The following is a 27,878-nucleotide window of genomic DNA, read 5'->3' as shown; positions in this document are numbered from 1 at the left end:
GAAGATTTTTGTAAAAGTTAACGACGACGGACGACGGACGACGGACGCCAAGTGATGAGAAAAGCTCACTTGGCCCTTCGGGCCAGGTGAGCTAATAAAAAGGTATAATTTGCAGTTCTAGAGAAAAGCAAAATCGCAAATTATAAACCAGTATATAACTGCTACCCTCCTTAAGATGTATAACATCTGTTATTATCCTACCTTTGTAAGTGTCCATGGGAGTCCAGCAGTACACTCATTGGGGTCGTTTGATCCTCTCCTTTTATGTCGACTAAATCTCTTCTGAAATAAATTAGAAATATTATATAACAAATTAAAATATCAAGTAAATTTCAACTAGAAAAATCTGAAAATCTTTGAGTGTCACATGTGTAATGACTGAAAACTGGTTATTACCTTTTGATTAGAAACTGATGAGCATTATAACACAAACTTGTGGAGTGCACATGAAATCTTTTCATACATTTCTTTTTTAAAATATTACATTAATTCATCAAACTTATGTGACATTGAATTGCATACTGAAACAGCTTTGTTCAGGCAATTTAGATTGAACTGATAAATTTTTCTCTTAGCATCTGACATTTTAAGAAAAACCTACCTTTATTTGTTCACCAAAAGTCCTACTTCTGTGGTGTTTCCTGGGTTTAGCACAGCTCTCATTTAAACCATTGGCATTGTTAAACTGAAAGAGATAATAATAATTCATTCATCAACTTGTGGTCATTAATTTTGATTCGAAAATCTTATTCAAGTTTAATAAGGTTTGAAATACATTGTTGTAATATCAACTCAAAATTTTGTATAAAGATGCTAATTGATTGCAACAGTTTTATATAAAGTTGGGTTGCAACAAAATGACCTAATCACAAACTTGAATAGTTATGCCCACATGCTTCATCATGTCTTCAATAGCTTACAACAACTGGTTCACATGATTAAAACATACTGCATGAAAATAAAATTAAAAATCTTTGGGTTTATTGTTTGATATAAAGTTAAATATTTTCAAGATATTTCTTCTATCGTTGAATATCCTTGTTATTCTAGATCTCCTTTTATTAATATCATACCTGTTTAAGAAGTTTTTTCTTCCTTGCTGACTCAGGCATAGATTGTACATGTGCATACAATTTAGCCAGTGCCACTTGTGTATCTGTGTCCGAGTCTGAAGATGACTTCCTGTCTACGAATGTAAACACTGTGTCTATAGCTGTCGCTGATGTTGTGGCTATTTTCTGAAAATAAGTAGTGAAAATTAGCAATTTTGTTAACTAAATCATGCCACCATTAAGTTTTTAAAAACTTGTCATTACATACTACAGGATAGAAGCTCCATCGATTTCATACATATAACTTTAGTAAACAGAATACAATAAATTCATTCCTTTTCATGGATATAAATTAAAAGTAATTTTGAATTTCTGTTGTTTATTAAACAGTTTAAATCAAGGTTGACCTTTAACAATGTTTAAGCACAAAACCCTATAAAATTGTATCTAAAGAATTATTATTAAGTCCACAATTCCTATATCATTAAAAAGCTGTATAAAAAGGTTGTTTTTGATATGAAATGTCTATTAAATAATTTATTTGAAGAAAATCATTGAAAGCATGGCAATCTGTGCTGGTATGTTTATAATGCTTTTAAAAACATCAAATGTTCTCAGATTTAGATCTATTAATGTTAAAAATACTACAATCCAATCTTACCTTGGTTGACAAATTCTCCTTATTTTCATTTTTATTGGTGTATTTATTTGGTGTTTCCATCTGTTTCCAAAAGTTGGCTACATCTACTGCTAATTCTTTTGGGATCTACAAAAATTGATGAATATTCTTATAAAATCATACATAAAAGATACATCTGAAAGTGGATCCTTTTAATATTAATGTATTTTATGTATTTTCCTTGCAACAAACTGCTGTGTAACTTTAAGGGTATGAAAAATACTAGAGGGAGACAATCTTTACAAATCATCAAAATGTTTTATTCCCATTCCAAAGCATCTCGTTGCCTCAGACAGTATGACATTTTTGAATGCACTATCAATGCTCAATTTTGATAAAATTTTAAAATTCAATGAAATGTTATGGTTAACTCAATTTGAAACCAGAAAAGTTGGGAATATTCAGCATAATATTTTGTTCCGCTTTAATGTGTGTTATATTTTGCCATAGTTTTATATTCTTACCTTAAATATAGAAGGACCATATTCAATCATGAAGGCCACTGCTTTAGACACGACTGGTGATATGCACTGTAACTCTGTAGCACTTAACTGAAAAAACAAAGATATAAATTATGACAATGTGAACAACTTAAAATATTCAGTTCATAATAATATCAGCAATTCTACATCCAAATTTGGAAGAACTAATTTACTTGAATCATTTATACTGTTATGTGATCATATAAATGATCATTTATGTATGCTTTTTGAAAATGCATTATCTCATTTCACAATAAATCTTATGAGAAAAAATACTTGTCATAAACATTTCCATATAACTTACAACTAATTTTATCGTTAAATATTTTTGAAAAGAGTCCTGTTATATTTCCTTTTACATTTTTCAATTGCCTCTCATTTTTTTTTTGTATGTTTGAAAAATGAGCCTGGTCCAAACTAAGTTTCCCAAATATGTTTTCTAAAACATTTTGTATAACTTGCTCAATTAAAGCACATTTTGATCTTTTAAACTGCTTGTAGTGACTTTTTTCTCATTTGTTTTAAACCTAACATATCTTCAAACAGAAAATAACATGTGAATCAATGTTCTGAGTGTGTAAAAACGTTAAAATTTTCTACTGAAAACACATTCAGTGACCTTACCTTTCTCGAGCACAATAAATGAGGAGCAAACAAGGTTCCCAGGGACTGAGCTGTCATCATGTTTCCACTCGTCTTGGTAACTTTATGTAATAGATCAATTAAACATTCCAAGAGGAGGGAATTTTCTGGAGGCAGCAACAAAAATAACAACTGGAGGGTTTTCAACTGTTTTGACCGGGCCTTAGCCTTGTCTTTATCTAGCACTAGGTTTGATCCCATTTCTGAAAGAAAAAAAGTCTAGTGTAACAATTTTTAGCAACTGAAGTTACAAAAATGTCAAAGAGGGGCACATAAAAATCTTATTTTTTTTCAAACCTTTTTTTAAATGTTTTTAAACATTAATGTTATCAGTACATTTGTACTATGAACATATATATATATGTGATTATTTTTTTTAAATAAAAATTTAACATTTAAATTTTTGTTCACCATCAATAATTTTGATCAATTTCCACAAACAATTAAAGTGAAATAGTAATCTTACAATTATTGGAACCATATCAACTTAACAGTTCGAGTTAGTTTTGCTTACAAATTTGATCTTGCAAGGTCCTGAGTAATGAATTATACATTGACTCTGTTTTACGCTGAACATTGGCTGTGATACAATTTTTCTGTGATTTCAACTTTGAAAATTACTTGGCCAATTATCTTTTACATCAATTTCAAGACAATTCAGAGCTATGTTTTGATTTTTGCTTGCTATTATGGTTTTCAAAGATTCCATTTTAGTCAATGTAAAAATGAACAACAAATATTGTTTCTAAAAGATAAACCGATATTATGCTTTGTACAGAAAGATTGATTAAATCCCTTACCAACAATTTGAAGATGAGCTTCGTAATTTTTTTCTGTGAGTAAAGGATCAGGTAATTCTCCGAGGTAATTCTTTAGCACTGTAGCACAATCATGATGTGAAAAAGTCCCATCATCAAGTGACGTCAAAGAGCCGTCACTCAACCATTGCTTTAACAACCTCTGTCTGGCAACATTACCAGTCTTCCTGAATAATCCTTCTGTTGTTATATCTGCAAAATTATAATTTTTGTTTAGGAAAATTGCAAAAAAACTGGACTTTATTAAATTTGCTAATGAACTTTTGTAACTTTGAATTCCTTGTCAAGCTTCAAATACAGGTTTTAATAAGTATATGTTAGCAGAATAAAACATTTAAAGGATAACTTGATTTACATAAAATATGTACACAATACATAAGAACAACCACTGAAGACTGATTAATCATATCATATTTCATGTATTTGATGTATTTATGACCAACATGTAGTTTTACTATAATTTTCAATAGCAAAAGGAACAACAAAATTTGTAAAGACATAATTTGTTATCAATTCCTCTGATTTATATGAGCTTTTGATTTTGCCATTTGATAAGGGACTTGACTGTTCTGAAATTACTTGGAGTTCAGTAATTGTGTTATTTTACTTTTTAGCACATCTAAATGGTAATTTTATAATTGACATAAATATATACTTACTTTCTGGTCTGCCTAGAAATTCTATCAGCTTGTAAATAATGGCTACATTTTCTGATGTTAGTGGTGAACCAAATAGATGACCCTGTTTATCACCTGAAAAAAATAAGTGTGACATTAACATTTTTTTTAAAAAGAGGCCAGAAAAAGTTATGAGAATATTGCGGTATTTAGCAACAAAGATTTTGGTACATGTATTTCTAATTAAGCTGTCAGATTTTATTTTTCCTGTTTGTAACTCACTTTCTGTCATGTTTCAGTGATAACAACAAGATATTCATTTATCAACAAGGGAGATAATTTGTGCCACTGATAATATAAACTGCATTACAAATCTTCAGAATTGTGAAGGATTTTCAACTAAACTAACAATTAAACAGCTAGTAAAGTGTTTCAGAAAAAAAACCAGACAAAGATACAACAATTAATATTATTATATTATTATTACAATCAACGATTATTCAATTTATGTTGATGATTATTTTTATAAGAATCTGGAAATAATATAGCAATTCAAAACAAATAACCCATATAACTTAAATAAAAAAAATTGTGTGCATAAGTCTTACTTTTCTTTCTAGAAAATGGTGTGGACGATTTCTTCTGTCTTGTTTCTGTTCTTTCTACTGGCTTACTTTCTGAAAACATTTCATCAAGTTTAGATCCATCCAAGTCTAGATGGATTGACAAGTGCATTCGTACTAGGGTCTGAAATTTTTCTGGCATACAGTTACGAAGTCTGCAGATATTTTTCTGGGCCTCTGACTGCCTGAGGCGTAGGCTAGGTGTAGACATGTCATAAGCTGAAAAAAGAAAATTGAATATTGTAATCTAATAAAACAAAATATCTAATTTTAAATACTTACAAATTGTCCACATCATGTCATATCTTTATGATTTCATAAAGCATTGCAATGATTAAGAGTTTCAAAAAGGGAAAACTCTGAGGTGGTAAAAATTAAGATGATGTAAAAAAAAAAAAAATCTTTTAATGTTTTCATTTTTTTTCAATCTGGTTTTTGTTGTAAGGTTTTGTTGTTGCCCAAATTGAAATTAATTTACAAAGCCACACAAATCTTCTAACCATATTACTCAGTTTAGTTTAAACACATTGAAAAATTAAAGCAGCCTGTATAATTTTAAAGTGTTCTTTTCCTATTATTTACTTCATTTCATCTTGTTTATGTTTCAAAAAATTTCAAAAAAAAAAATCAAATTTCTCATTTTATCTTGCCATCTTTTCTATGATGAATTTATTATACATTCTTTATATAAAAATGTCCTACTTAAATATTGATTAATCATGATACAATTTAAAACACTTACAGAATGTCATTTTCAATCCAGAAAATAACAACCAGTTCATGATCAGATACTTGGTGGTAAAAAATCCAGTTAACTTTTCACAACAAGATCAGTCACTTAACAAAATATAACTGTGTTTAATGGAGTCTATAAAACTTCTAGCTTTTATGGACTCTCCCAATATCCCATCACTACTGACACTGTCAATTCCACCAAGTCAAAATAACACATAACAGTGAGTTTGTGTAAACCCCCTACTGAGTTCTGTCCCTTTGTTTATTACTTTTGTCACTGAATACCCTAGGATGCCATGAAAAGACTGGTCAGTGTGAAATCGCAAGTTTATTGTCAACAGATTTCTATCAAAATCTGGTCTGAATAAAACAGAAAGGGTCAAGCTGAAGTCAGAGCCATTGAAAAAAATAAATCATTTGTAATTTTTAACTTTCAATGGTTAGCATGGTCAGCTAACATGGCTAATGGCAATTGACCAATACTTAACATCTATAAAATCAATAAGAACAGAGTCCTTGGCAATTTTTATGTCAGTGCAAAATTAATAAAAATTGAAAGTAAAACTTCAAAAGAATTAACAATTGCAGTCATACCAACCATTTACATCTATAGATGAAAATAAAATTTAGATACTAAAATGCAAGAGGAAAACTTTCAATTTATTTTATCCATTTGATAAAATTAGTTAACACTTTAAGAGAAACGATTGGTTTGTATCATCTGTAAAAACTGTAAAAACCAGGGTTTCCGCTGCGAAAAAAAAATAATTGTGGCGATTAAAATTTATCATTGGCGAAAGAATTTGGCGATAGAAATATATATAACGATTTATTTTCAGCCATCTTGTTTATTTACTTTTTTCGGGTTTCTCTGACTTTACCGATCAGACAATACTCGGAATTCACCTTCAACTCGTTAAGTTTTTGACAAGAGAAAATCAATAATCAGCTGATTGCATTCATAGCTATCGACATCAAAGGACTTATTAATAAAGGTGTTGATGGTATGATATGACAAACTGATATGGTTAAATGGCTTCTGTCACATGTATGACCGTACAATTTGGACAGTGCAATGAAATAAGGTTTAAAATTTGTACGCTTCCTCTCCTTCTATTTATGATAGTCCAGAAAAGATCATTGATTTGATTTTGTACTTCAAAGTCGTTCATTTACACACGTGTTTCAAGATCATTTTTGATAACTTTTTCGAGCATATAGTTTTACTTATTTACGATGGTCTAGACAGTTATGAAGTGGTCTTTTCCTAAGGGTGATGAGAGTTACCCTTCAATATAATGACTACTCCTTACACGAGGGATCAATTCCAAGTGATAAGATGCTTCGTTTTGTAGTAAAAACCACGTCTTATTTAGGGGGGGGGGGGGGGGGCTGGAAAAAAGGAAAATTTTAAAAGAAATATAAATTTGTTTAACTTGGCGAAAAAAATAATAAAGTGACGAAAAATATATTGTTTTGGCGAAAGAGGTGGCGAAAAAAATAATTGACCCAGGGGAAACCCTGAAAAACTATTAAAAAACTTAATGTTCATCTTAACCTTTGGTGATAGCTGTGAAAAATCAGATAGTAGCATTTAACTAGCAATATACTCATTCATGCATTTTGGATTTTGGTCATCCAACTTCTTTCTAAATTACTAATAGATCCAAAACAGATGGTAATTTTAATGTAAAACATCTGTAAATAATATGCATAAGAAAAAAGAACTCAATATTAATCATTTTTCAGCCATGTCGATATAATTGTCAAAATTCTCATACATGAAAAATATATTGCTGTTTAATTTCACAAGTTTCACAAAAATGATAGACACTATACCGGTAATCATTAATCAATTAGTTTCAAAGTTTTAAAGTTCTAATTTTTATTAACCCATTTTTCAAAATGGACAAATTTAATGGCATCTTTAAGCAAATCTTATATCTCTTTAAATAAGTTTATTCATACAAAAATTATTAAAAAAACCCTAACAAATTTAATCTCACTTTAAAAAAAGACACATTTCCACACAAAATTGCCCTCCCCTCAAAATATAAACCTTTACATCTGTTGGTCCCCAGACATATAAATATATCTCAAATCTAAAACATCCCCCATTAATACAAAATAATGACACATAGTCAGAAGCAAATTGTAATTATATACTCTTTATGATAAAATCAAACATTTAAATTATGGGAAAAGCTATCTGAATATCAACATAACTGTCCACAACAATAGCCTCTGGTCAAAGCTTACTGGACAAAGATGGTCATCATTCTGGACATAACAAATCATTTAATTAACTGTAAAATGGACTTTTTATGAGGGTGTCCTTTGAAGTTAGAGAGCTTTATAGACCTTCATGGCCTAAGGCCAGTATATGTATCTATAATGAGGCTTGAATTGTCAGTGTTAATGAAATTTCACAAGTTGACCCCTATGACTTCCAGGGTGGTTTCACACTTCAGTGAATAGTGCTGCTAATAAGATTATATCCAAAATTGATTTTATTTTGGAAAAGAATGGTCTTCTTATTTTGTATGATGTAACTCATCAATAGAATTAGGCCTGGAGATAGTCAGGTGTTATTGGCCCCTAAACAGATGTTGGTGATGCTGAGTTTAGTATTCCATTGTATAAATCATGCCAGATGCTTTCTGGACAACTGCAATGTTTATAATCTTTATTGCAAAAAAACATGAAACCAGGTTTATAGCTGTTTAACCATTTCCATATTTGATCATGGATGTTATTATATTGTCAATAAATAATATGTCCGTGCTTTGAGGAATAAGTCCTGCCAGTACAAATTTTACCTACGACTTGGCACAGACAGATACAATATTAAACATTTTACAGTTTTCCTGCAATCAGATCCCAAATCACTTAATTAATTGTTAGTTGCTTAACATCAAGTAACATACATGTTCATTACAAGTTTGGAAAATAATCAAAAACAAGACATTAAACCTATAAAACATTAATAACCACAGAACACTTTGACATTCTTTTATCATTAGAGCTTTATAAATAATAATATTTAACTATTTCTAACAGTAATAAATAGCCATCATATGCAATTCTATTCCAAACTTTGTTTATAATATTCTTCAATTTTGATACAATTGTTTTTCAATAAAAAAAAAATTCAGATTTGTAGAAAGTAATTCTATACTTGTGGGAACATTTTGAATTTCCAGATAATTTGCAAGAACCCTACAAGAATCCACAAATAGAGTGTTCAAATAATTAAAAACATTTGGTATTATAACAACCATGAATTTTTTTTTGTATCTCAAGTACTTGATTTGAAGCAGGTGTTCAAATATTTTTCAAATCAACTTCTTCAACTATCTTAAAAACTGAAAATTTACAGTTGAAGAAACATTTATAAAGAATGTCACTTAAATAATTTTTGAATTCTTTTTCTTAATATGCTTTTTCGAGGTTTATTAATAAATATTTCAAATTATCAACTTTTTGATGAAATCCACCTTCATGATTTTCAATAAAATATCCTTCAAATGTTCATTATCAATTGACCTGCAAAGTTATGTTCCAGAAATCAAAGTTCATTTGAACAGACAGATCAAGAGCATTATAGATGATTATTTCTGCATTTCAAGTAATTAATGGATATGCCAAAACTTGTCCTTTATCTCAAACTAATGGTCAATCTGTGATAAGGGATTTGTCCATAAATCATTGACCACTGATAAAACTGGACATCATAAACCACGTTACTCAATTAATCTTGTCCAGACATGGAAATTAAATTTTTTAATTAATTTCAACTGTCACTTATAATTCTGAGGCTATCATTCCCTAGTTGTTTGGAATGAGTTTCTTAAATCTCAAACCAGTGGTAAATTAGTTGAATAAACTTCTGACCAATTTTAATCACTTTTATAATCTACAGAAGAAATACTTCATGCAATGAGGAGTTCAGGGTCAGAGAATTTACCATGAAATGGTCCCATCAAAGGTGATTATGCAGCCTCTTTCAGATGACCACAGGTCAAGAATCACACCATAGTGTCCATAAAATTTCAATTTTAACAGGACCATTAAAATAATCAATCCATTTCATTTTGATCTCTCAACCAATTTGTCCAGGGAATTGCAAAGTACTTCCATATAATTCTAACTCTCCTTTCAAATTAGACATGGTAGGAAATAGTGTAATTCCTCACCTTACACAAATCAACCTGTCATTGGAAACAAATTACACCACAAACACTATAAAAAGTTGTGAGAAAAATGTTCACAATTTATTTCAAATTTGAATTCGACCATTATGTTGCAGTTCAACAGGTCATTTTTAAATGGATCATTATCATTGTGGACATGCAAATAAATGGTGTCTTCCTCCCCTACCCTTATTATCTATCCATTTAAAACAAATTACTGTATGAACAACACTGTGGTGGCCCAAGAGAAGAAAGAACAGTTTGCATTTGATTTGTGTCTGGTCTCTATGCTTCAAATCAATAGGTCAGCAAGGACTAAAAGTATGATGAAAAGCACCGACCAGGGGTTTAATTTAATGGCTAAAAGATTTAACAACTGATCTGTTTAAAACTTTGCTCTCTGAACTAGTTCAGACACTGAGTCATTTAAAATAAAATAACAACAAATGATTCTTAAAACTTTTATAACAAAAAGAAAACCCCACCCACTGACATAGAGTTTAAAAATCCACAAGTTCTCTGGGCCTTAAACAAATTTCAATAATAACTTATTTTCTGATACCCTAAAAAAATAAATTTAAATGTGGATTTTAAAGAAATAGTTGTTGATAGACCAAGGGTCTATAAATTCTTTTGCTTATAAATATATATTTTTATCATCAACTAAGCTTTATGTTTTTCTTTCAGAAATTGTAATATTTTGCAAATTCTGTTTAACTTCAAGTTTAAATGAGATGTTTTTAATTTTTTGAAGTCATTTTACTTTAAACATTTCTGAGACAGATCCCTTTTCACATGGATATCAATTTCATTTAATAAAAACAAAAATCATCAATTGTTTCATGGAAGACATATCACTGGTAGACCTATTTGGCAAATGACCGCGATTTTTGGCAAATCTTCGCGGAACGGATAATAAAAAGAGGTTTATCGTAAATTTTCCGTTTTACAGAATATTTTGCGGTTCTCCGGAGATTTTCCGTGTCTCAGGGAATTATCCGTTTGTCCGATTAAACAGGTGTGTATTGAGTCAGTGATAGAACCAGTGATGCGTGAGCGACGGTTATTAATAGATCGTTGTATAATCCGTTATCTGTGAGCAGCGGTTATTAATAGATCGTTGTGATTATATACACTGTTTACAGTCAGATAAAAATAACCGTCTTATTACCCTTTTCAGTCGAGAAATAAAAATCGGTGGTTTTGATATTAAAGTTACTTGCAATTTAAATATCGAATTTAGTTCAATAAAGAATAATCTATTTAAATGTGACCAATGAACAGGAAAATGCACGTGGTAACTTTGCAATACTACAAATATGTTCACCTTACAAAATTCTTCTTTATTGTCATGTTAAGATAAATCAGTTCCTGTAAAAACAGTAAAAACAGGGTCTTAATTACTGCAGATGCCGTAATCCGACATAATGTCATACTGATTTGACACTTCTCTAGTGTGAGTAACACCTGCTGTGATATTTTTGCAATACAACATGGACAAGCGGAAGGTCATAAATCAATCTGTTGATCCGAATTTAACTTTACCTGTACAGATATTTATTTATGGAGGATATCATAGATACATTTAATAAATTGTATTGTATTCAATGGAGATAATTTAAATACACAATATAATTTATTCAGACATATTTGCAGGTATACATTGAACATGTTTATTCCAAGGTTTGATATTGAATGCTATTTTTTTTTTTTTTTTTTTTTTATCAAACTTCGATCTGATCAGTCTCGTAGATTATAAACGAGTAATTCGTTTATAGTTACACATTGTTACTTTTCTAACGTCTTTTTCTTTGTGCTATTAAAAAAAAGCTCCCAATTTTCCACATCAGATCGACATTTATATATATATGAATACTGGAAATCTTTTTTTCCGTCCGACACCACGCTCCCCACAAGAGCCCCAAGATATAATCATACCTGTCAATCACTAGCCGCAAGTTGAACATTTTGGTCAGCCTTCCTCGTGCTTTCAATTATGACATCGTTGCGAATTATTTTTTTTTAAATTGACATGTGAAAAAAATAAAGTGATGGGAAGTATTTTACGACCTATCAGAACTTCTTGTGATTCTAATAAGATTTTTCTTAGGCCGCATTTCTTTCTAACAAGAATTTTGTAAACGTTGTGTCGCGTGCGTTACTGTTTTCTAAACGATACACGAGTAGAAACAAATACATCGTTTGAGAAATCTTTAATGACCCTGTTTGAATTTTCAATAATGCATGTACATTTTTTTTTTTAAATGCACATTGAGAGAAAACATCGTTTACGATAATGCCGAAATCTAAACTTAGTCACTGCCATAGACTAGAAATAGTATCTCTATTCCGTCAGAATTGGAAAGTCAGCGCGATAGTCCGATATTTAGGAGATCAACATGGTATAAACGTTGACTGGTGTACTGTTCAAAAGATTATACTAAAGTACAAATCAGGAGATCTTTTTGCTGAATCAATGCCAACCGACAGCTTTGTCAAATTTAGAAAAGTTTCTGATTCCGATATTTTAACAGTCAAAACCGCTCTTTCTGAAAATTGTACCATGACTGCAACAGACATTCAGCGCCAACTCCAAGAAACCGGGACTTCTTTATCAAAGACCACAGTACATAGAGTAATCAAGGAAGCTGGCTACACTGCAAGTGCACCTCGTTATTGTCAAATGATCCGCGAAGTCAACAAAGTCAAACGCGTAGATTTCTGTAAACAGCTTGTGTTAGATAATGACAATTTTAATGACATTGTATTCACCGACGAATGCACAGTGCAACTTCATGATAACAAAGTTGTTGTTTATCGTTTAAGAAATGAATCTGCTACACCAATTCCACAACCGAAGCATCCATTAAAAGTGCATGTATGGGGAGGTATTAGTCGTAGGGGAACCACACGTCTTCTGATTTTCGACGGGATTCTTAAGTCCGATTTTTTCGTTGAAAACATTTAAGAAAAGACTCTTCTGCCTTTTATCAAATCTGTTTATCCAGATGGTCACCGTTTTCAACAAGACAACGACCCAAAACATCGCTCCAAGCTTGCCAAAAGTTTCATGATCGACAATGGCATTCAGTGGTGGGACTGCTGGCCCTCCGAATCTCCCGATATCAACCCAATTGAAATTGTATGGAATATGCTGAAACGCAGACTTGCTAAAAAAAACCTTAAAACTAAAGATGACCTTCAGACAGCTCTACAAGAGTTTTGGACCAGAGATCTTACTATTGAGTACTGCAACCGCTTTATTGACCATTTATATAAAGTTGTCCCAGTAGTAATAGCATTAGAAGGACGTGCAACAGCCGATGTACCTCGCAAAATATTTCCTGAAAGGTCTTATGGTAAATCGATAAGTTACTTCAAAACCAAGTTAGATGATCCCAGTTTCACCAAGAAGATCGAACACCTCCTACCGCACTAAGAAAACCAAGTCAAGAACTACGAGAGATGCAGCAGAAACTTTTTCATAACAGTCTTTTTCAAGGCTACACAAATCATTCAAAAAGATATCTTTAATTTGTTGTACACTCAAAGGGGGGCTTCAAAGAGTTTTACTAATTATACCCATTGCCTTATCAAGTAGTGACCCTCTACTGTTTGTGACTGATTTCTAAAACGTATAGATTTTTTAATCCTACAGTCTTGTTCTTCAAGAACAAAAGAAAATATCGATTTTTTTTGTAAACACATATTTACGCTATTCAGTAAGTTTTATATTATAATTGAGAAAATTTGCTGCATTTTATTTTACCTAGAAAAAATCTCGTAAATAGTTTTTTTTTTGCTGCGAACTATTTTAGTGAGAAAAAAATCTCGATTTTTTTTTTTTTTTTTATCTTAGAATTTTAAGCCAGTTGAATATGACGTTGTGTTTTTTTTTTACAAAGAATACACACTGGACATAGTTACATGCTAGGCTAATAATATCTTTTATAATTTTATCAATCATAACTTCTCTCGCTATACAGTACAATAATTATTGAAGAGTTATTTCTTCGTGCAAACAAAAAGCCGGCCGAGTAGTTCCGATTGATGATTTTATCCATGAAATTGAACAGGAAACCCCTAAAGTTTTAAACACATGTACACACGTGATATTATCGTGTCAACCTTGACCCCGCTTTCACCAGCAATGCATTTAAATGTTCGATCAAATTCTCTTCCAATCCAAACATTTTATTACAATAAAAATAACCATCGTATCTTACAAACGAAAAACTAGTTTTCAATAATAGACGTTTCAGCATCATTCGTGTATTTCTTGTTACAGTAATATTTCACGTTTTGAGAATATATAAGAGGGGGGATAGGACCTTTATCGGGACTCCAGGGTCGGGTGTTTTTAAGCTTGTGATTTCAAGAGTAACACTTTCGGGTACCGGAAATTCTTTTTCGAATTAGGGGACCTCGGGATTTCGTGATTTTAAGTATTTTGTTTTTTAAGCCCGGCATTTGGGATCAGGACCCCTTCTTACCCTCCCTCACATGGCGTTTTCAAATATGAATAAAGATAGGAAACTCATGTCTTTTTAAAAGAAAACTAATCTACGAAATTACTAGAACATATAACTCGCGACGAAATGTAGAAATAATGAGAAAAGAACGGATAGGAAAAGATATTTTATTTTATATTCGAATTGTAAATAAAAACTGAGAAGATAAATAAGAGAACAATAATTTGTGTAGAATGTTTTTTCCTCAGACAGACCTGAAAAAAAAATAATCTTTTATTGGTAAATTAAATAATTAGAACTGAAACAATCTGAAAACCGTTCATGCCTTTTAAATGTCTATTATGTAATTATCGATTTTACCTGTTACATTATCATAACTAATTACATAATATTAAGTAGCATGTGCGGCCGACCATGCACGCTTGGTTGATTTTATTCCACTTACTATCAGCTGATGATTTGATTGACAACAGGTAATCAATCATCGACATTTAAGTCGCTGATGCTGAGCCTTTTTAAAACCTGCGACATTTTTCAGACCATGTCACGGAATGTACTGTACATGTTGTTGGTAATCAGACTTTTTTACAAACGTAGAAACAAATACTTCGTTTAATCAGGTTGAAGTTAGAAACAAATGGAGCGTTTGTACTAACAAACGACAAACTGCAGAAGCATTTTTAGCGTTTGCATTAGTTTATGTAAACTTTGCAAACGTATGTTTGAAAGAAATGATCAAAACATGTGCGAGCTTAGCCGTTTGCATCGTTTGTGTTAGAAAGAAATGCATCTTTAATGAGTCTGAATCCATAACCGTCAAAATAGCATGCTTTACAAAAAGATCAGCCAATTCAAACGTTTCTTTACACAAAGATGATTTTAAGTACGTCATACATTACATGTAAATTAAACATTTATTTAAGTAAATTTGTTTGTGTATCTATCAATTTGGTTACAGGGTTGTACCGTGTGGTGCGTTTTCAGATTCATTTCTCAACAACTTCCTGTGAACCGAAATATTTCGGCAGGGGTATCAACGGCGGCAAGCTTACAGTTTAACTTGCTTAAATTTTATTTAAGTCAGTTTATTGAAATAAAAATTGAAAATGGAAATGGGGAATGTGTCAAAGAGATAGCAACCCGACCATAGAAAAACAGCAGCAGAAGGTCACCAACGGGTCTTCAATGTAGCGAGAAACTCCCGCACCCGAAGGCGTCCTTCAGCTGGCCCCTAAACAAATATATACTAGTTCAGTGATAATGAACGCCATACTAATTTCCAAATTGTACACAAGAGACTAAAATTAAAATAATACAAGACTAACAAAGGCCAGAGGCTCCTGACTTGGGACAGGCGGGAAAATGCGGCGGGTTAAACATGTTTATGAGATCTCACCCCCCCCCCTTTTACCTCTAGCCGATGTAGAAAAGTAAACGCATAACAATACGCACATTTAAAATTCAGTTCTAAAGAAGTCCGAGTCTGATGTCAGAAGATTTAACCAGATAAAATAAACAAAATGACATTGTTTTTGCAGAAGATTAATCCAGACATTAACGTACTTTGGCTTCCCATTTGTTCCACTGTGTATGATAACTTATTTACGCATTACATCATTAATAATTACCAATATTAAAATGCTGAAATGCAAGTTGTATACTTATTATTTTACTAATTTGCGTTTTGGTTCCGTTCAAATTTGCTGTTATATCATGTATAGATTCCTTGATTTTCATAACTTATCTAGTTTCAGTTGTTAAATACTAGTCAGTAAAGAGCTAAATATTTTGCCTTCCAGCAGAGCCAACAATTAAGCATCAGACGTATACGTGATACATTAATCATATATATATGTAATATCAGTAATGGACTCCTAGACTTTTTCTCCTTTTATAGACGACTATGCAGTATGGGCTGTGCTCATTGTTGAAGGCCGTACGGTGACCTACATGTATAGTTGTTAATTTCTGTGGCATATGGTCTCTTATCCAGAGTTTTCTCATTGGCAATCACACCACATCTTTTTTTTTAAACGGACTCATTTAGCATTTGTTATATTCTCAACGGTTGAGAAAAACTCCATGGATGACAAGTCAACTGGGGTTTTGAGTTGAACATTTTGATGGTGTATGTTTATAAGGGTTTGAATAGGATTTATATAGAAGAAGAGAGAATATATATGGACAAAAAGTGCACAACAAAGGGCCAAAAAAGTAAATAAAATAGACACCAAGAAAACAAAGAATATAGAATAATGGGGAAAAATATGAAGACTACAGAAAAATTACTTACAACTATAAGACAATATTCAAGACCCTCGTGTGTGTTCAAATACAATCTGTATACACTATAGTATATATCTTGCTATAAAGTTCCGTTCTCAATGTTATTTGCTCGAGCATGACTGTCTGATTCTATTTAATTTTTAAATTGATGTCCAGTGGCAAACATTTCTAGAACGTGTCATTTAGGAAGTAAATACAAGAAAAAATGAATCTGTTCATGCGCGGGTTGGTTAAAATAGAGCTCCCTACATATATCTTGTTTAAAAAAATATTTATTTTACTCAGCTATCTTCAAGGCACTATCTTCTGCTGTTACATGAAATTGTGATACTATGAAATTGACTGATAAGATTTTATTTTAGATTGCCAAAGTTTGAAGTAGTAGAGACCATTTCCGTGACCTGTGTTTGTTGCACTCTGTAGATAAAATCCAGTAGTTTTTTTTTAGCCTACTGAGATTTTAATAACTTATTTTCGAATTATGGAACCATATCAAAATAATAAATTGAACACGGGTTTGACAGTCAATTGTGACAGTAAACTGTCACACAAGAAATATATTGAATGTTGCATGTACACAAGTCCAATTTGTAATGTTGTCTTTACGTCCTTTCACATTCTTTTTTTTTCAAAATTCGGGATCCGCTTTCGAATATATTATGGGAGTCTGTCAATGGAGCTAGAGATACATTTAACGACCTTGACTGGCTACACAACCCTTGCACAGTAGATAAATACATCATACACAGATACACTGGCTGGTTAAAGGGACAATAAACCAGAAGTGTAAATTGCCCCAGGTATTTTAAGTATATTGTGTGTAATGTGTCAACAGCCACGTGTTAGTGAATTCAAAGATAATCAAAATGATCTAATTCACGTAGTAATCTACCATGCAGCTACGCATCATCGCACATCGCAAATAACTAGCTTTGCATTGTAAGATATTTAATTATACCCCCGCTTTGAAAAAAAGGGGGGGTATACTTTTTTACCTCTGTCTGTCCTTCCGTCAGTCCGTCAGTCCATCCGTCCGGCAGTCTGTCAGTCAGTCAGTCCGTCCGTCCGTCCCATGAATATTTTTCGTCTCATTTTTTGTCAGGACCTACACTACCAGGATTTCTGAAATTTGGTTTCAGGCTTGATATAAGTCAGCTATACTTGGAACTTGATGCGTTTTCAGATAAATCACTCAACAACTTCCTGTTTACCGAACACTTGATTGATTTTACACATGATAGCCAAGTTGAAAATTTTTCTCAGGAACTACAATACAAGGATTTCTGAAATTTGGTTTAATATAAGTCAGCTATACCGTGGTAACCAAGGTCTGTCGTTTTTAACTGTTTATATGGGAATTGGTAAAAAAGTCATAGTTCAAAGTCATAAATGAGCATAAATAAGTTTTCCGTGAAAATTGTTTTCGAAAATCTAATTTGTTCATAATTCTTTTATGTAATAAAATTCGTACCTCCCCTTGTCTGATCACCAGCCGATGGCTAAAGGTATTACTCCCAAATGTATTGTGAGGTGACACGTTCAGTTTAGTCACGTTTCTCCAACATTTGATAATTAGACTAAAAAAACATTAGGGATTAGGGGGTCCTCATAAGGACTGGCATCGTTATAATTACCTGTTATTCACCTTTATCAGGTCTTAACTAAAATATTGTAAAAAGGGATATTGTTAAAAAAAAATTCTATCAAAAAATTAACAAACCATATATTTTTGGTCGAGTTTAACCCGAAACTGTTACGTAATTATTTTCATCCGTATTTGATTTACAAAATTAAAAAGGTTATTCAACAAAAAAATCATTATATAGACAAGTGAATTCTTTATCAAACTGAAAATTTCATAAAAAAATATTAAGAAATAATCTCGAAATTATTATTTTTAAAAGATTTTTTTTATTAAAAGTAATATGAAAAATCGAAATGTTCACGGACTGTACCTCATTTTAGTAATTTATTCTATTACTTGTCAGTTGGTCTCTTGTAGAGAGTTGTCTTATTGTCTATCGTACCATGCACATCTTTTTTTTTATAAAATAAAAAAATTACATCACTGCGTAAGATTATATCGACTTTTACAATTTTGGGAGACTACTAAAAAATATATATGTCTTTAAAAAATATATACCTTTTTAACAATATTTTGGTTAAGAACAGGTGAATTACAGGTAGATATCAAGATCCAGTCCTTAAGAGGACCCCATAATCCCTAATGTTATTTTAGTCTAATTACTAAATGTTGGAGAAACGTGACCACACCATTCAAGCGATTTCCTGTCGGACTTGCAAGTTCATGCATCGCTTCACTTCTAAGGGTATTGATCAGTGTATACGACCGATAACTTGAAACTTTCCATTTTGAACTATCAGGTGTATAGTATAAATCTCTGTCTTGCGTGTCCAATATACTAGTCATTACTAAACGCATAAGCTTGTTTATAAATTACATTTCTGGTGTAAAGAATATTATTTATAAAAATTTGAATAATTCCAAAAAAAAAAGATTTGATAAAATAAAAATCTGTTTTCACATTTTTTCCAAGGGTAAATTTGGGGAAATGTAAGTACTCGTTCTCAAAAGTGAAGGACAGTTTGAAACATACAAGAAATATTGATTTAACAAAAATATACGCACTTATCGACCATTCTTTTAAACGCCTTGATAGAAAGTTACGGAACTTTAGATAGTTGCAATTCAAAATTATATAAATTGCTTGTTACACCCTCAGCTGCCACTATATGTAATGCTAAAATTGAAAGAAAAAAATTGTTTTTGACTTGCCGCGAAAAAAATAGTTTGATTTTCGCCACAGGCGAAAAAAAAAGTTTGTACAGAAAAAAAACATAGCCCCCCCCCCCCCGAAAATCAAATGGTTGCTGCCTAATGTACAATGATGTGAACATGGTTCTGAAAGTACATAATGCCAAATTTCCTGTTCCGACATGCATGTTATATATGCCACTGGAAAAACACTAATTATCCCCAAGGGATGTGAATATTTTGCTGGAAAACTATTGAGTATCAAAGTTTCAAATTAATTTCGGGATTTATTTTCCTTCTTGGTATTCAATATTCAATAACAGAAAAAATAATAAACTGCTTGTCCGCTAAATAGGGGTATTTTATAGTTATATTAAAAAATAGGGATATATGACATTAAATTGGTTCTGTCTTTTTTTAAACATCGTTAAAAAGATGTCTGTCTAAGGTGAACAACACAAGAACCCTGTAATACTAGTACGAGAGAATAGCATGTAAACATTCCTTCTCAATAATATGGTTGTATTGGAAATCTTTTCATACAGATTGACAACTCATGGTCCGATATGCATGTAATATTTGCCACATGACGCCCATAGTTCTTTCTACCATCATCATCTTATTCTTTGATATTGCTGTAAACATCGATGGTTCACACCAAAACAAAATGGGAGTAATGTACCTTCTGATAGCTTGTCCGTGTTATACACTTGTGAAACTTAATATATAGACGAAATTTCGGTATTGAAATGAATCTACATCTCACAAACAGGATTTTTAAATAACGATTTTGAGCAATCGTTGTAGGTTCATGAATATTCATATGGTGCTTTTCTTTAGCGCCAATTGGAAAAAAACGTATCTTTAAATAAAGTTTGCATTATTAAACATATTCCTCAGAAATCAGTTATCATAAAACCATACAAGTTATGATAAACCTTGATAAAACACAGTTCTGTTATCATAAAACATAAAAGAATGCGCTATGTAAACTGGAGTAAAATTATGAGACAGTTCTAAGCACTGTACATGTACTATAGTAAAGTTGTAAGTCTGTTCTGTCACAAAACTTGTAAGCGATGGTCCATGCAGTTATATTCATGTCTGGAAATGTCCCTGGCTGTTTATCCAAAAGATATAGTCTGTGTTTTTTCTGTTTCCCATCGTTTTTTGAGAAATGCATTTAAGAGTGAATCGTTAACTGGGTAAAGACCAGTGGCAAATATCTCTGTGTACGTTCTGTCGATTTGGGAAGATATTTTCTAATTCATTTGAAAATATCTATATGTGTTTGCAATGTTCAATGCTTGGACTTTGAAAAGGCGCAAATAAAGCTAACTAAATATTATTTTGTTAAAAGAGGTAATACAACAAATTCAATTTTTGAAACAATTAAATAATTTTGTAAACATCGCGTGTGAGGGTTTACACGGAGTTAAAAGAAAAGACAACAGGGCAAATCTGATAAAAAAAAATCCCGAAAATTCGTAGTAACAGGAAATTAAACTTAAGAACAGTAATTGAAACCCCCTCCTCAAACAAATGTACCTCTTGACCTGTATTATGCTGAGGTACAATTTTTTGGTGAAAAAAATATAGAATGCTGGAAGTGTTTCGATGTGCTATTGGAAAATCCTTTGAAAAAAATGGGTAGGGTTCACCTGGCCACGGCTTAGGTAGCACTTCACAGAAAATATAGTTGCAATTGAGCCACAGAATGTTGAATGACCTTCCAACCCTGGCCTTCTAATACGTTAGGCCAACTGTTAGTGTCATACATGCAAAACTACAGACCTATCTACGGAGTGCTACCATACTCACATGCTACCGATACTAGTATGCTGAAGAAATAATGAAATCAATAGAACCAGAGCCGGATTTAGTGGGGAATGGCGTTGATAGGAGTTTTTAATAGTCTTGATTTGATTGATTGATATACATGGAAGTTTTACACTGACACAATGACTGGCTATACAACACATAGAAGTTTTTGACGACATTGACTGCCTAAACAGCCCTTTGAGTTTCTCAGTCGGCTATAAAGGGGGAATGACACGGTGTCCGCCCCTTTTGTTGAAAAATAAATCTTGACTATGTAGGGAATCACTTGAGAATGATTGGAGCTGGTCCTCTCATGACATTATCAGTTAGTCTCCCCTCTCCTTATATATAAAAAAATCTGGATCTGCCACTGAGAACAAGTTTAATAAATTAAAAAAAAGAATGTGTCACTAGTATACACAGATGCCCAATCCGCACTATCATTTTCTATGTTTAACAGACCAGGGACTTTCTTTACTTAGTATAGAAAGTCCCTGAGTGGACTGACGGAATGAGGTAATTCTAATTTGGCATTAAATTTAGAAAGATCATATCATTGTGAACATGTGTACTAAGTTTAAAATTGATTGGATATCAACTTCATCAAACACTACCTCGACCAAAAACTTCAACCTGACGCGGGACAGACGGACGAACGAACAAACGAACAGACAGACCAGAAACAATGCTGAGAATGGAACATCCTAAGTATATATTTTTAATCTTTATTGCAAAATTACACCCATAAGGGTCAAGCAATATAAACAAACATTTGTAAATACAATGTAATATAAGGTAATCTTATACACTCCCAGTCCTGAAACACAAACAAAATTAAAAGTCATCTGATTGCAATCTTATATAACTGTTAATACTGATGAAGTCACTTTATCATTGATTTATAAGATACAAGTTGTGACCTTCGAAATTGTTTTATATTATTTTATTTGTATATTTTCCTATAGACTTTTAAGGTACCTCCGTTGTCCTTAAAAAAATCCCTTCCATAATATCCAAAACTTCATCGTTGATTTGAAAAAAAAATGATTTTAGATTTTCGATTATCAATTGAAATGAACCTACTAGAGCCTCAACTTTCAAGCGCACAATAATGTCAATCATTACACATCACTTTAACCCTGAATTGACATTCCACAATCGGTCAGTATATAACATCACCTGTGTTTATAGTTACAGGGTATTTCCCGCCGTTGGAAAATCCCGTGCAGTCGACACAATTGATTTTTAACATTCTCTATCATGAGCGAGGTCAAGTTTTAGATCAAGTTAATTACATATATTTTTAACGTTAATTATTTAATTATTAAAAAAAAACGTATCATCATTTCTTTTCTTCCTTTTTTTTTTTTGCTAGTATAGTAAATAAATCTCAGTCCCGGAATGTAGATACACTTAAAATTAGACCTGGAAGTGCCTTCTTATAAATGGAGAAACTGTCTTTCACATTAAAATTTTAAAGAATATTATCGCTCAGGCATATTTTAAATTTTGTAATAAGATGATTGATTGTTGGTTGTTTAACTTCCAGTGGCAAATATTCCATAAATGTCAGAACGAACTTAGTTTTAAGATCGAACTCTCAAAAAATAATTGAAAAACAGTAATGATGACAGAAGAACTTTAATACGTGTGAAATAACCATCCAATCTTTTAAATATAACTAAGTTATATTTCAAAAAGTAACAGATTAGTTTACAAGACGTGCATTGACGTACTTTCATATCTTTAAAATGGAACTTCTTTGTCTAAAAGACAACCCACGAGTTGTCGAAATCCAGTTGCATGCATACTATATACATACATATGCATATTATGCATCGACGATCGTTGTATTACGTTACATACTGCTATACCAATTGACCCCTGATATCAACTAAGGTTAGAACTTCCTATAGGCCGTTCATTTTATTTTTGTTCCAATAAACGGTTCTTGAATCAATTATAATTTCTGAAGTATTTACGATGAAAGCATTATTCTCAAATCGTCTTACACAATGATAAAATTGTATTTATACCACAATTGAAAAGTAATTTAATAAAACAAATGACAGATGAACTGATTAATTATAAAGATGAATGTATGTCCATATGATCATATACATACACATTCGGACTAAAATTCGCAACTTGTCATTATCTCATCGTAGCATATTGTTAATGTTGCTAATATATGCCTTCAACCCCAAGAGGTATAAATGTGCATTTCATTCTGAAAGATTAATGGATCAGCAGGTGATCAAGATCGTTTTAAAAATTCCTATTTGCCAATGAAGTTTAAATGATCTTCGGCCTCAGACATACACATGTATTTTTCAATCATAAAAGTAAACCTTTAACCCCGAGAAATATATAATCTGTTTCTCTCTAAATTTACAGAAACATTATGTGATAAATTTTTGAAAATTCCGTATATCTCAATCGATTAATGATAGTTCTGTAAACTTCTACATATATTACAATCTGTACCTCATTACAACCGTCCCTCACACTTAACGGATAATACAACGATCAATTAATGATTGAACGTCGCTCACGCATAACGGATTATACAACCGACCTTTTAATAACCGTCGCTCACGCATCACTGGTTCTATCAATGACTCAATACACACCCGTTTTATCGGACAAACGGATAATTCCCTGAGACACGGAAAATCTCCGGAGAACCGCAAAATATTCTGTAAAACGGAAAATCTACGATGAACCTCTATTTATTATCCGTTCCGCGGAGATTGGCCAAAAAACACCGAATATTTTACAAAAATCGCGGTGATTTTCCAAATAGGTCTGCCAGTGCGCATCTTCATAATACCAGAACTTAAGTAGGAATAAGCATTATTATGCAAATTTTTCTGTTCTTTTTTTAAAGGGAACTTTCCCCCTCAATACATGTCAACTGTCCTCAAAAATGATTAATTATATGAGACTTTTTAATTTATTACATATTGTTTTGGTAAAACAGTTTTCCCTAAGGCATTCTCATATCAACCTAAACCTACTCTTACAATGTGACAATGTATTGTTTTACTTTTACAAAAAATAAATGAAAATATACCCCAAGTCCCTTTTTAAAAGACTGAACAAAATAAACTTATTATAATAATTAGGTCAATAAGTGTATTATTTTCTGACAAAGGCCCACTCTATCAATTCATTACGCTCTGTCCTTATTCAAGATTTATCATGTTCGAATCAATATCCTCCATTTAATCCCCTTTTTCCTGTTCATACAAAAAGCCCCTTTAATTTACAAAAGAGGTTATCTCCTGTTTATTAAACTTCAAAGGATTGCTCTAGATCACAAATTAGTATTCAGCTTAATGTTAAATGCTACTGTTTATACTGTAAGACTGTTGTATTACTCAATATATATTTGTATTCGTCCTTGTTTGTTTGATGTTTTGAAATCTTCAAAAGTTGAGTTAGTTAATAAAATGAACCCCAAAAAAGCAGGAAATCTTCAAGTTATAAAAGCTGCTAAGTCAGTCAAGTGGAATGAAGAATATATATACCATATCACATTGTTTTGTCTTGATATACATGTGTTTGCATTCAATATCTTTGAATGAAAGTCAAACAACCAATTCTTGTTACAGTGGAGACAAATTTACTCTCACAATTCAAATAGAAGGTCTTCAAATAGTTCAATATTTGATCAAACTGACAGCTGTATTAGGATCTTATTAAAGATTTAAGACAATCCTTAAATTTCTATAACATAGTATAAAGTGTTACAGAAATCTAAGAATAACCCTTCAAAGATTTAAGAAATATGTCAATGAAAAACAGATGATAAGTTTGAGTTCTGAATAATGAAGCAAAGAATAGTAAATTGAACTGATCTTAAAGTTGTAATCATCCTTGAACACTGAAATCATTTGTTTAAGAGTGACCACAGTCATAAATCAAAACTGGCACTTTTATCTAATATTATCCTATTCAATCACAAATCAAAGCCTTTATTATTTCTAAAAGAATTTGAAGTCCTGTTTCACTCCAAACTAATGACCTGACATTCACATTATAATTTAGATTGATTCTTTGGAAAATCCAACAGGTGTAAATAAAGGCATCCCTATTTTCTCATACTACCATATAAAAAGGGGGATACCTTTTTTTTAACTGCATTTACATAAAAAATTGGGTAGTTAAAAACCTGAGATTTCCTTTCTATCCCAATTCACAGGACAATATACAGGTACTCCAAAAGGAACACCACAGCCATAAAGTTAGTTTTACGATCCCAGGTGTGGGTGTCTTCAGACAATGGGGGATTTAACAAGAAGGTGTGAATACCTGGGGTATAAGATAGCTACATACCCTGGTAAATAAGACAGTGTGTAATAAAACACCAGGTAATAACTTCAAAGAGAAATTCATTACATTATATTGGCTATCTTTCTCCACAAATGAGAAATGTAAACAATATGTATGCAGGTCTTTGGCAGGTCTAATGAATTGTCCACATACATGTAAATAATAAAGATAATGAAAATAAAAACTAAATAAATAAACTTTTCAATAAAGCAGACAAAAATAATCTGGTAAGTGGGCAAAATCCCCAGGAGTGAGCCATCTCCAGCCTGTATTACATATACATGATATAAGTGTCAACACAGAGTTGATGTTAGACCCCCTTCCTTCTTTGAGATAACATTTTCTGCAAGAATTATAGCTGTTTTTTTTTATTTATTTGTTAGATTTGAATTAGTTAATTTTTAAATTTAATTTGGTTGTTATTCAACTTAATTAGTAAATGATTTTTTTTTTATTTAACCAGACCTAAACACTTGTTATAACATATAAGAGGCTTCATGCAGAACTTCTGGACTTTAAATGTAATTTACACTATTGACATTCATTTGAAATATTTACATTTCCTTAATTTAGTTATATAATTTTGGCTTATATACAGTTTTTTTTTTTTATAAAACCCAATATTTTTTTTCAAATAACCAGTCTCATATATATGTATAACTCTTTACTCTTCAGTCTCTTGTTAAAACTAAAATACAATTGTATATATAGTCAAAGCAAGTGGTTTCCTATAGTTTACTTAAAGGTTTATCAAAATCTATGATAAAATGAGTGAGATACATGTTTAACCCATTTCCCTGAAGTGGCACAAAATTTCACCACAAAACTTATACAAGTCATATATTTTCTAAAAACTTTATCATTTCATAATCAGTTGCCTCAACCTTTTATATTGAAATCAAACTTAAATAGTGGTAGTGCCTCATGAAAAGTTTGAAGATCTTTGAATAACTTACTTGGAGTTGCTAGCACACTACAGTACATGAAGCCCCGACCAGCACACTTTGGTGTAGACAACATTGCTGTTCTATGTCAAAATTCAACACTAAATCATTACAAATGTATAATCCAATATAAACAGAATGTCAAAAACTGAAAGAAATTTGGCTGTCAAAACACACACCAAAGCTCTAATGTCAGTTTTCAATAATGATCCAAGCTTTCTATCAAAACACACTACTGAACTAATTCAATTCAAATTTGACACTGGCATTTATCAAAACAAACTAATGTAAACAAAAATTCCTAGAGCTTAAAATTAAAACAGGCAGTATGTTTTCTGCCTTCCCTACACAACTAACTGAAGTTTAATCATTAAAGAAATTGATAAATGAGGACTCATTGAAGTTAGACAGCTGATCATATGCCCAAGGCCAATCATAATCAAAAAGAGTCAGCCTGGATTCTGATTGGTCCAAAAGTCACATGGCTTCTTCAAGTTGTAAAACAGTTTCCAGAAGACAGGATTACATAGAATTAGGGTAATGAGCAATTTGTTTTTCAGGACATCCTATAGAAACCCTCAGAAGTTATATGTATTTTTTAATACCACCAGTACAAAGATCAAATACTCCCAAATAAGCCATTACAATAGAATTAATGATTGAACACAGATCATCTTGACATTCACTGTCAAAGATCAAAGACATTTTATAATTAAATTCTTGTTGACCCCAAAGTCAAATCTTTCAACTTTTAAAACCTTATTTGAACAAGATGAAAGAATTAAATCCAAATGTTGTTTTATAATTTTAAATTTTTTGACCACTAATAAATTTTCTATACATGGCATTATAAAATCAAATCTTTACTTATTCAGATGGAGTTGCAAAAAATATTCTATACATGTATATAAATATAACATGATCTTTATATTATCTTAGTTTTTCAGTTTTTCTGAAATAAAAGTTAGATATCTCTCCTTTTTTATATTTTTTTTCTCTTTTCAACATAAGATATTTATATTTGCACTGGAATACTGGAAAGTCCTCTATTAGTACCAAATCTAGAAAAATCCCCTCATTCTAGAAAACCTGGAACCAGGAACATATTTATATATACTGTTCCCAACTGGAACTGATTCATAACAAATCTTGTGAAATTTCAAGAGAAACCTTGTTAGTCAGGAACATTTCAGCTAAACTTAGAAATATTTGAGAAAAAGAGTACCATACGATTAACTGATTTAAATATATCCTCCAAGCTATCAAGAAATGCATGAAATATATCTCCCAAGCTATCAAGAAATACATCAAATATGCTATCAAGAAATATATGAAATAAATCTTCCAAGCCATCAAGAAATACATGAAATATATCTTCCAAGCTATCAAGAAATACATGA

The 27,878-nt window shown here is 31.6% G+C and overlaps 1 protein-coding gene across 4 annotated transcripts in view; it reads right to left on the bottom strand.

Annotated features, from left to right (window-relative positions):
• Nucleotides 1-27,878, bottom strand: part of LOC134714586 (rho GTPase-activating protein 19-like) — a 44,439-nt gene that overhangs the window by 6,475 nt on the left and 10,086 nt on the right. For 2 of the 4 annotated variants that reach the window (XM_063575950.1, XM_063575951.1), the window contains exons 2-10: nt 4,899-5,132; nt 4,333-4,425; nt 3,656-3,865; nt 2,838-3,058; nt 2,196-2,282; nt 1,714-1,818; nt 1,074-1,238; nt 602-685; nt 202-282 (exon numbers count right to left, since the gene is read on the bottom strand). In XM_063575950.1, the coding sequence (XP_063432020.1) occupies nt 202-282; nt 602-685; nt 1,074-1,238; nt 1,714-1,818; nt 2,196-2,282; nt 2,838-3,058; nt 3,656-3,865; nt 4,333-4,425; nt 4,899-5,124 (1,272 nt within the window). In that variant the 5' untranslated portion in view covers nt 5,125-5,132. Of the gene's footprint in view, nt 1-201; nt 283-601; nt 686-1,073; nt 1,239-1,713; nt 1,819-2,195; nt 2,283-2,837; nt 3,059-3,655; nt 3,866-4,332; nt 4,426-4,898; nt 5,133-5,655; nt 6,137-26,490; nt 26,876-27,878 lie in introns of those variants that run through there. The other 2 variants (XM_063575948.1, XM_063575949.1) reach the window with 2 other exon arrangements.

Source organism: Mytilus trossulus, chromosome 4 (assembly GCF_036588685.1).
Source record: "Mytilus trossulus isolate FHL-02 chromosome 4, PNRI_Mtr1.1.1.hap1, whole genome shotgun sequence".
Classification (NCBI taxonomy): domain Eukaryota; kingdom Metazoa; phylum Mollusca; class Bivalvia; order Mytilida; family Mytilidae; genus Mytilus; species Mytilus trossulus.
The sequence above is the reverse complement of the archived record's forward strand: the minus strand, read 5'-3'. Positions and strand labels throughout refer to the sequence as shown.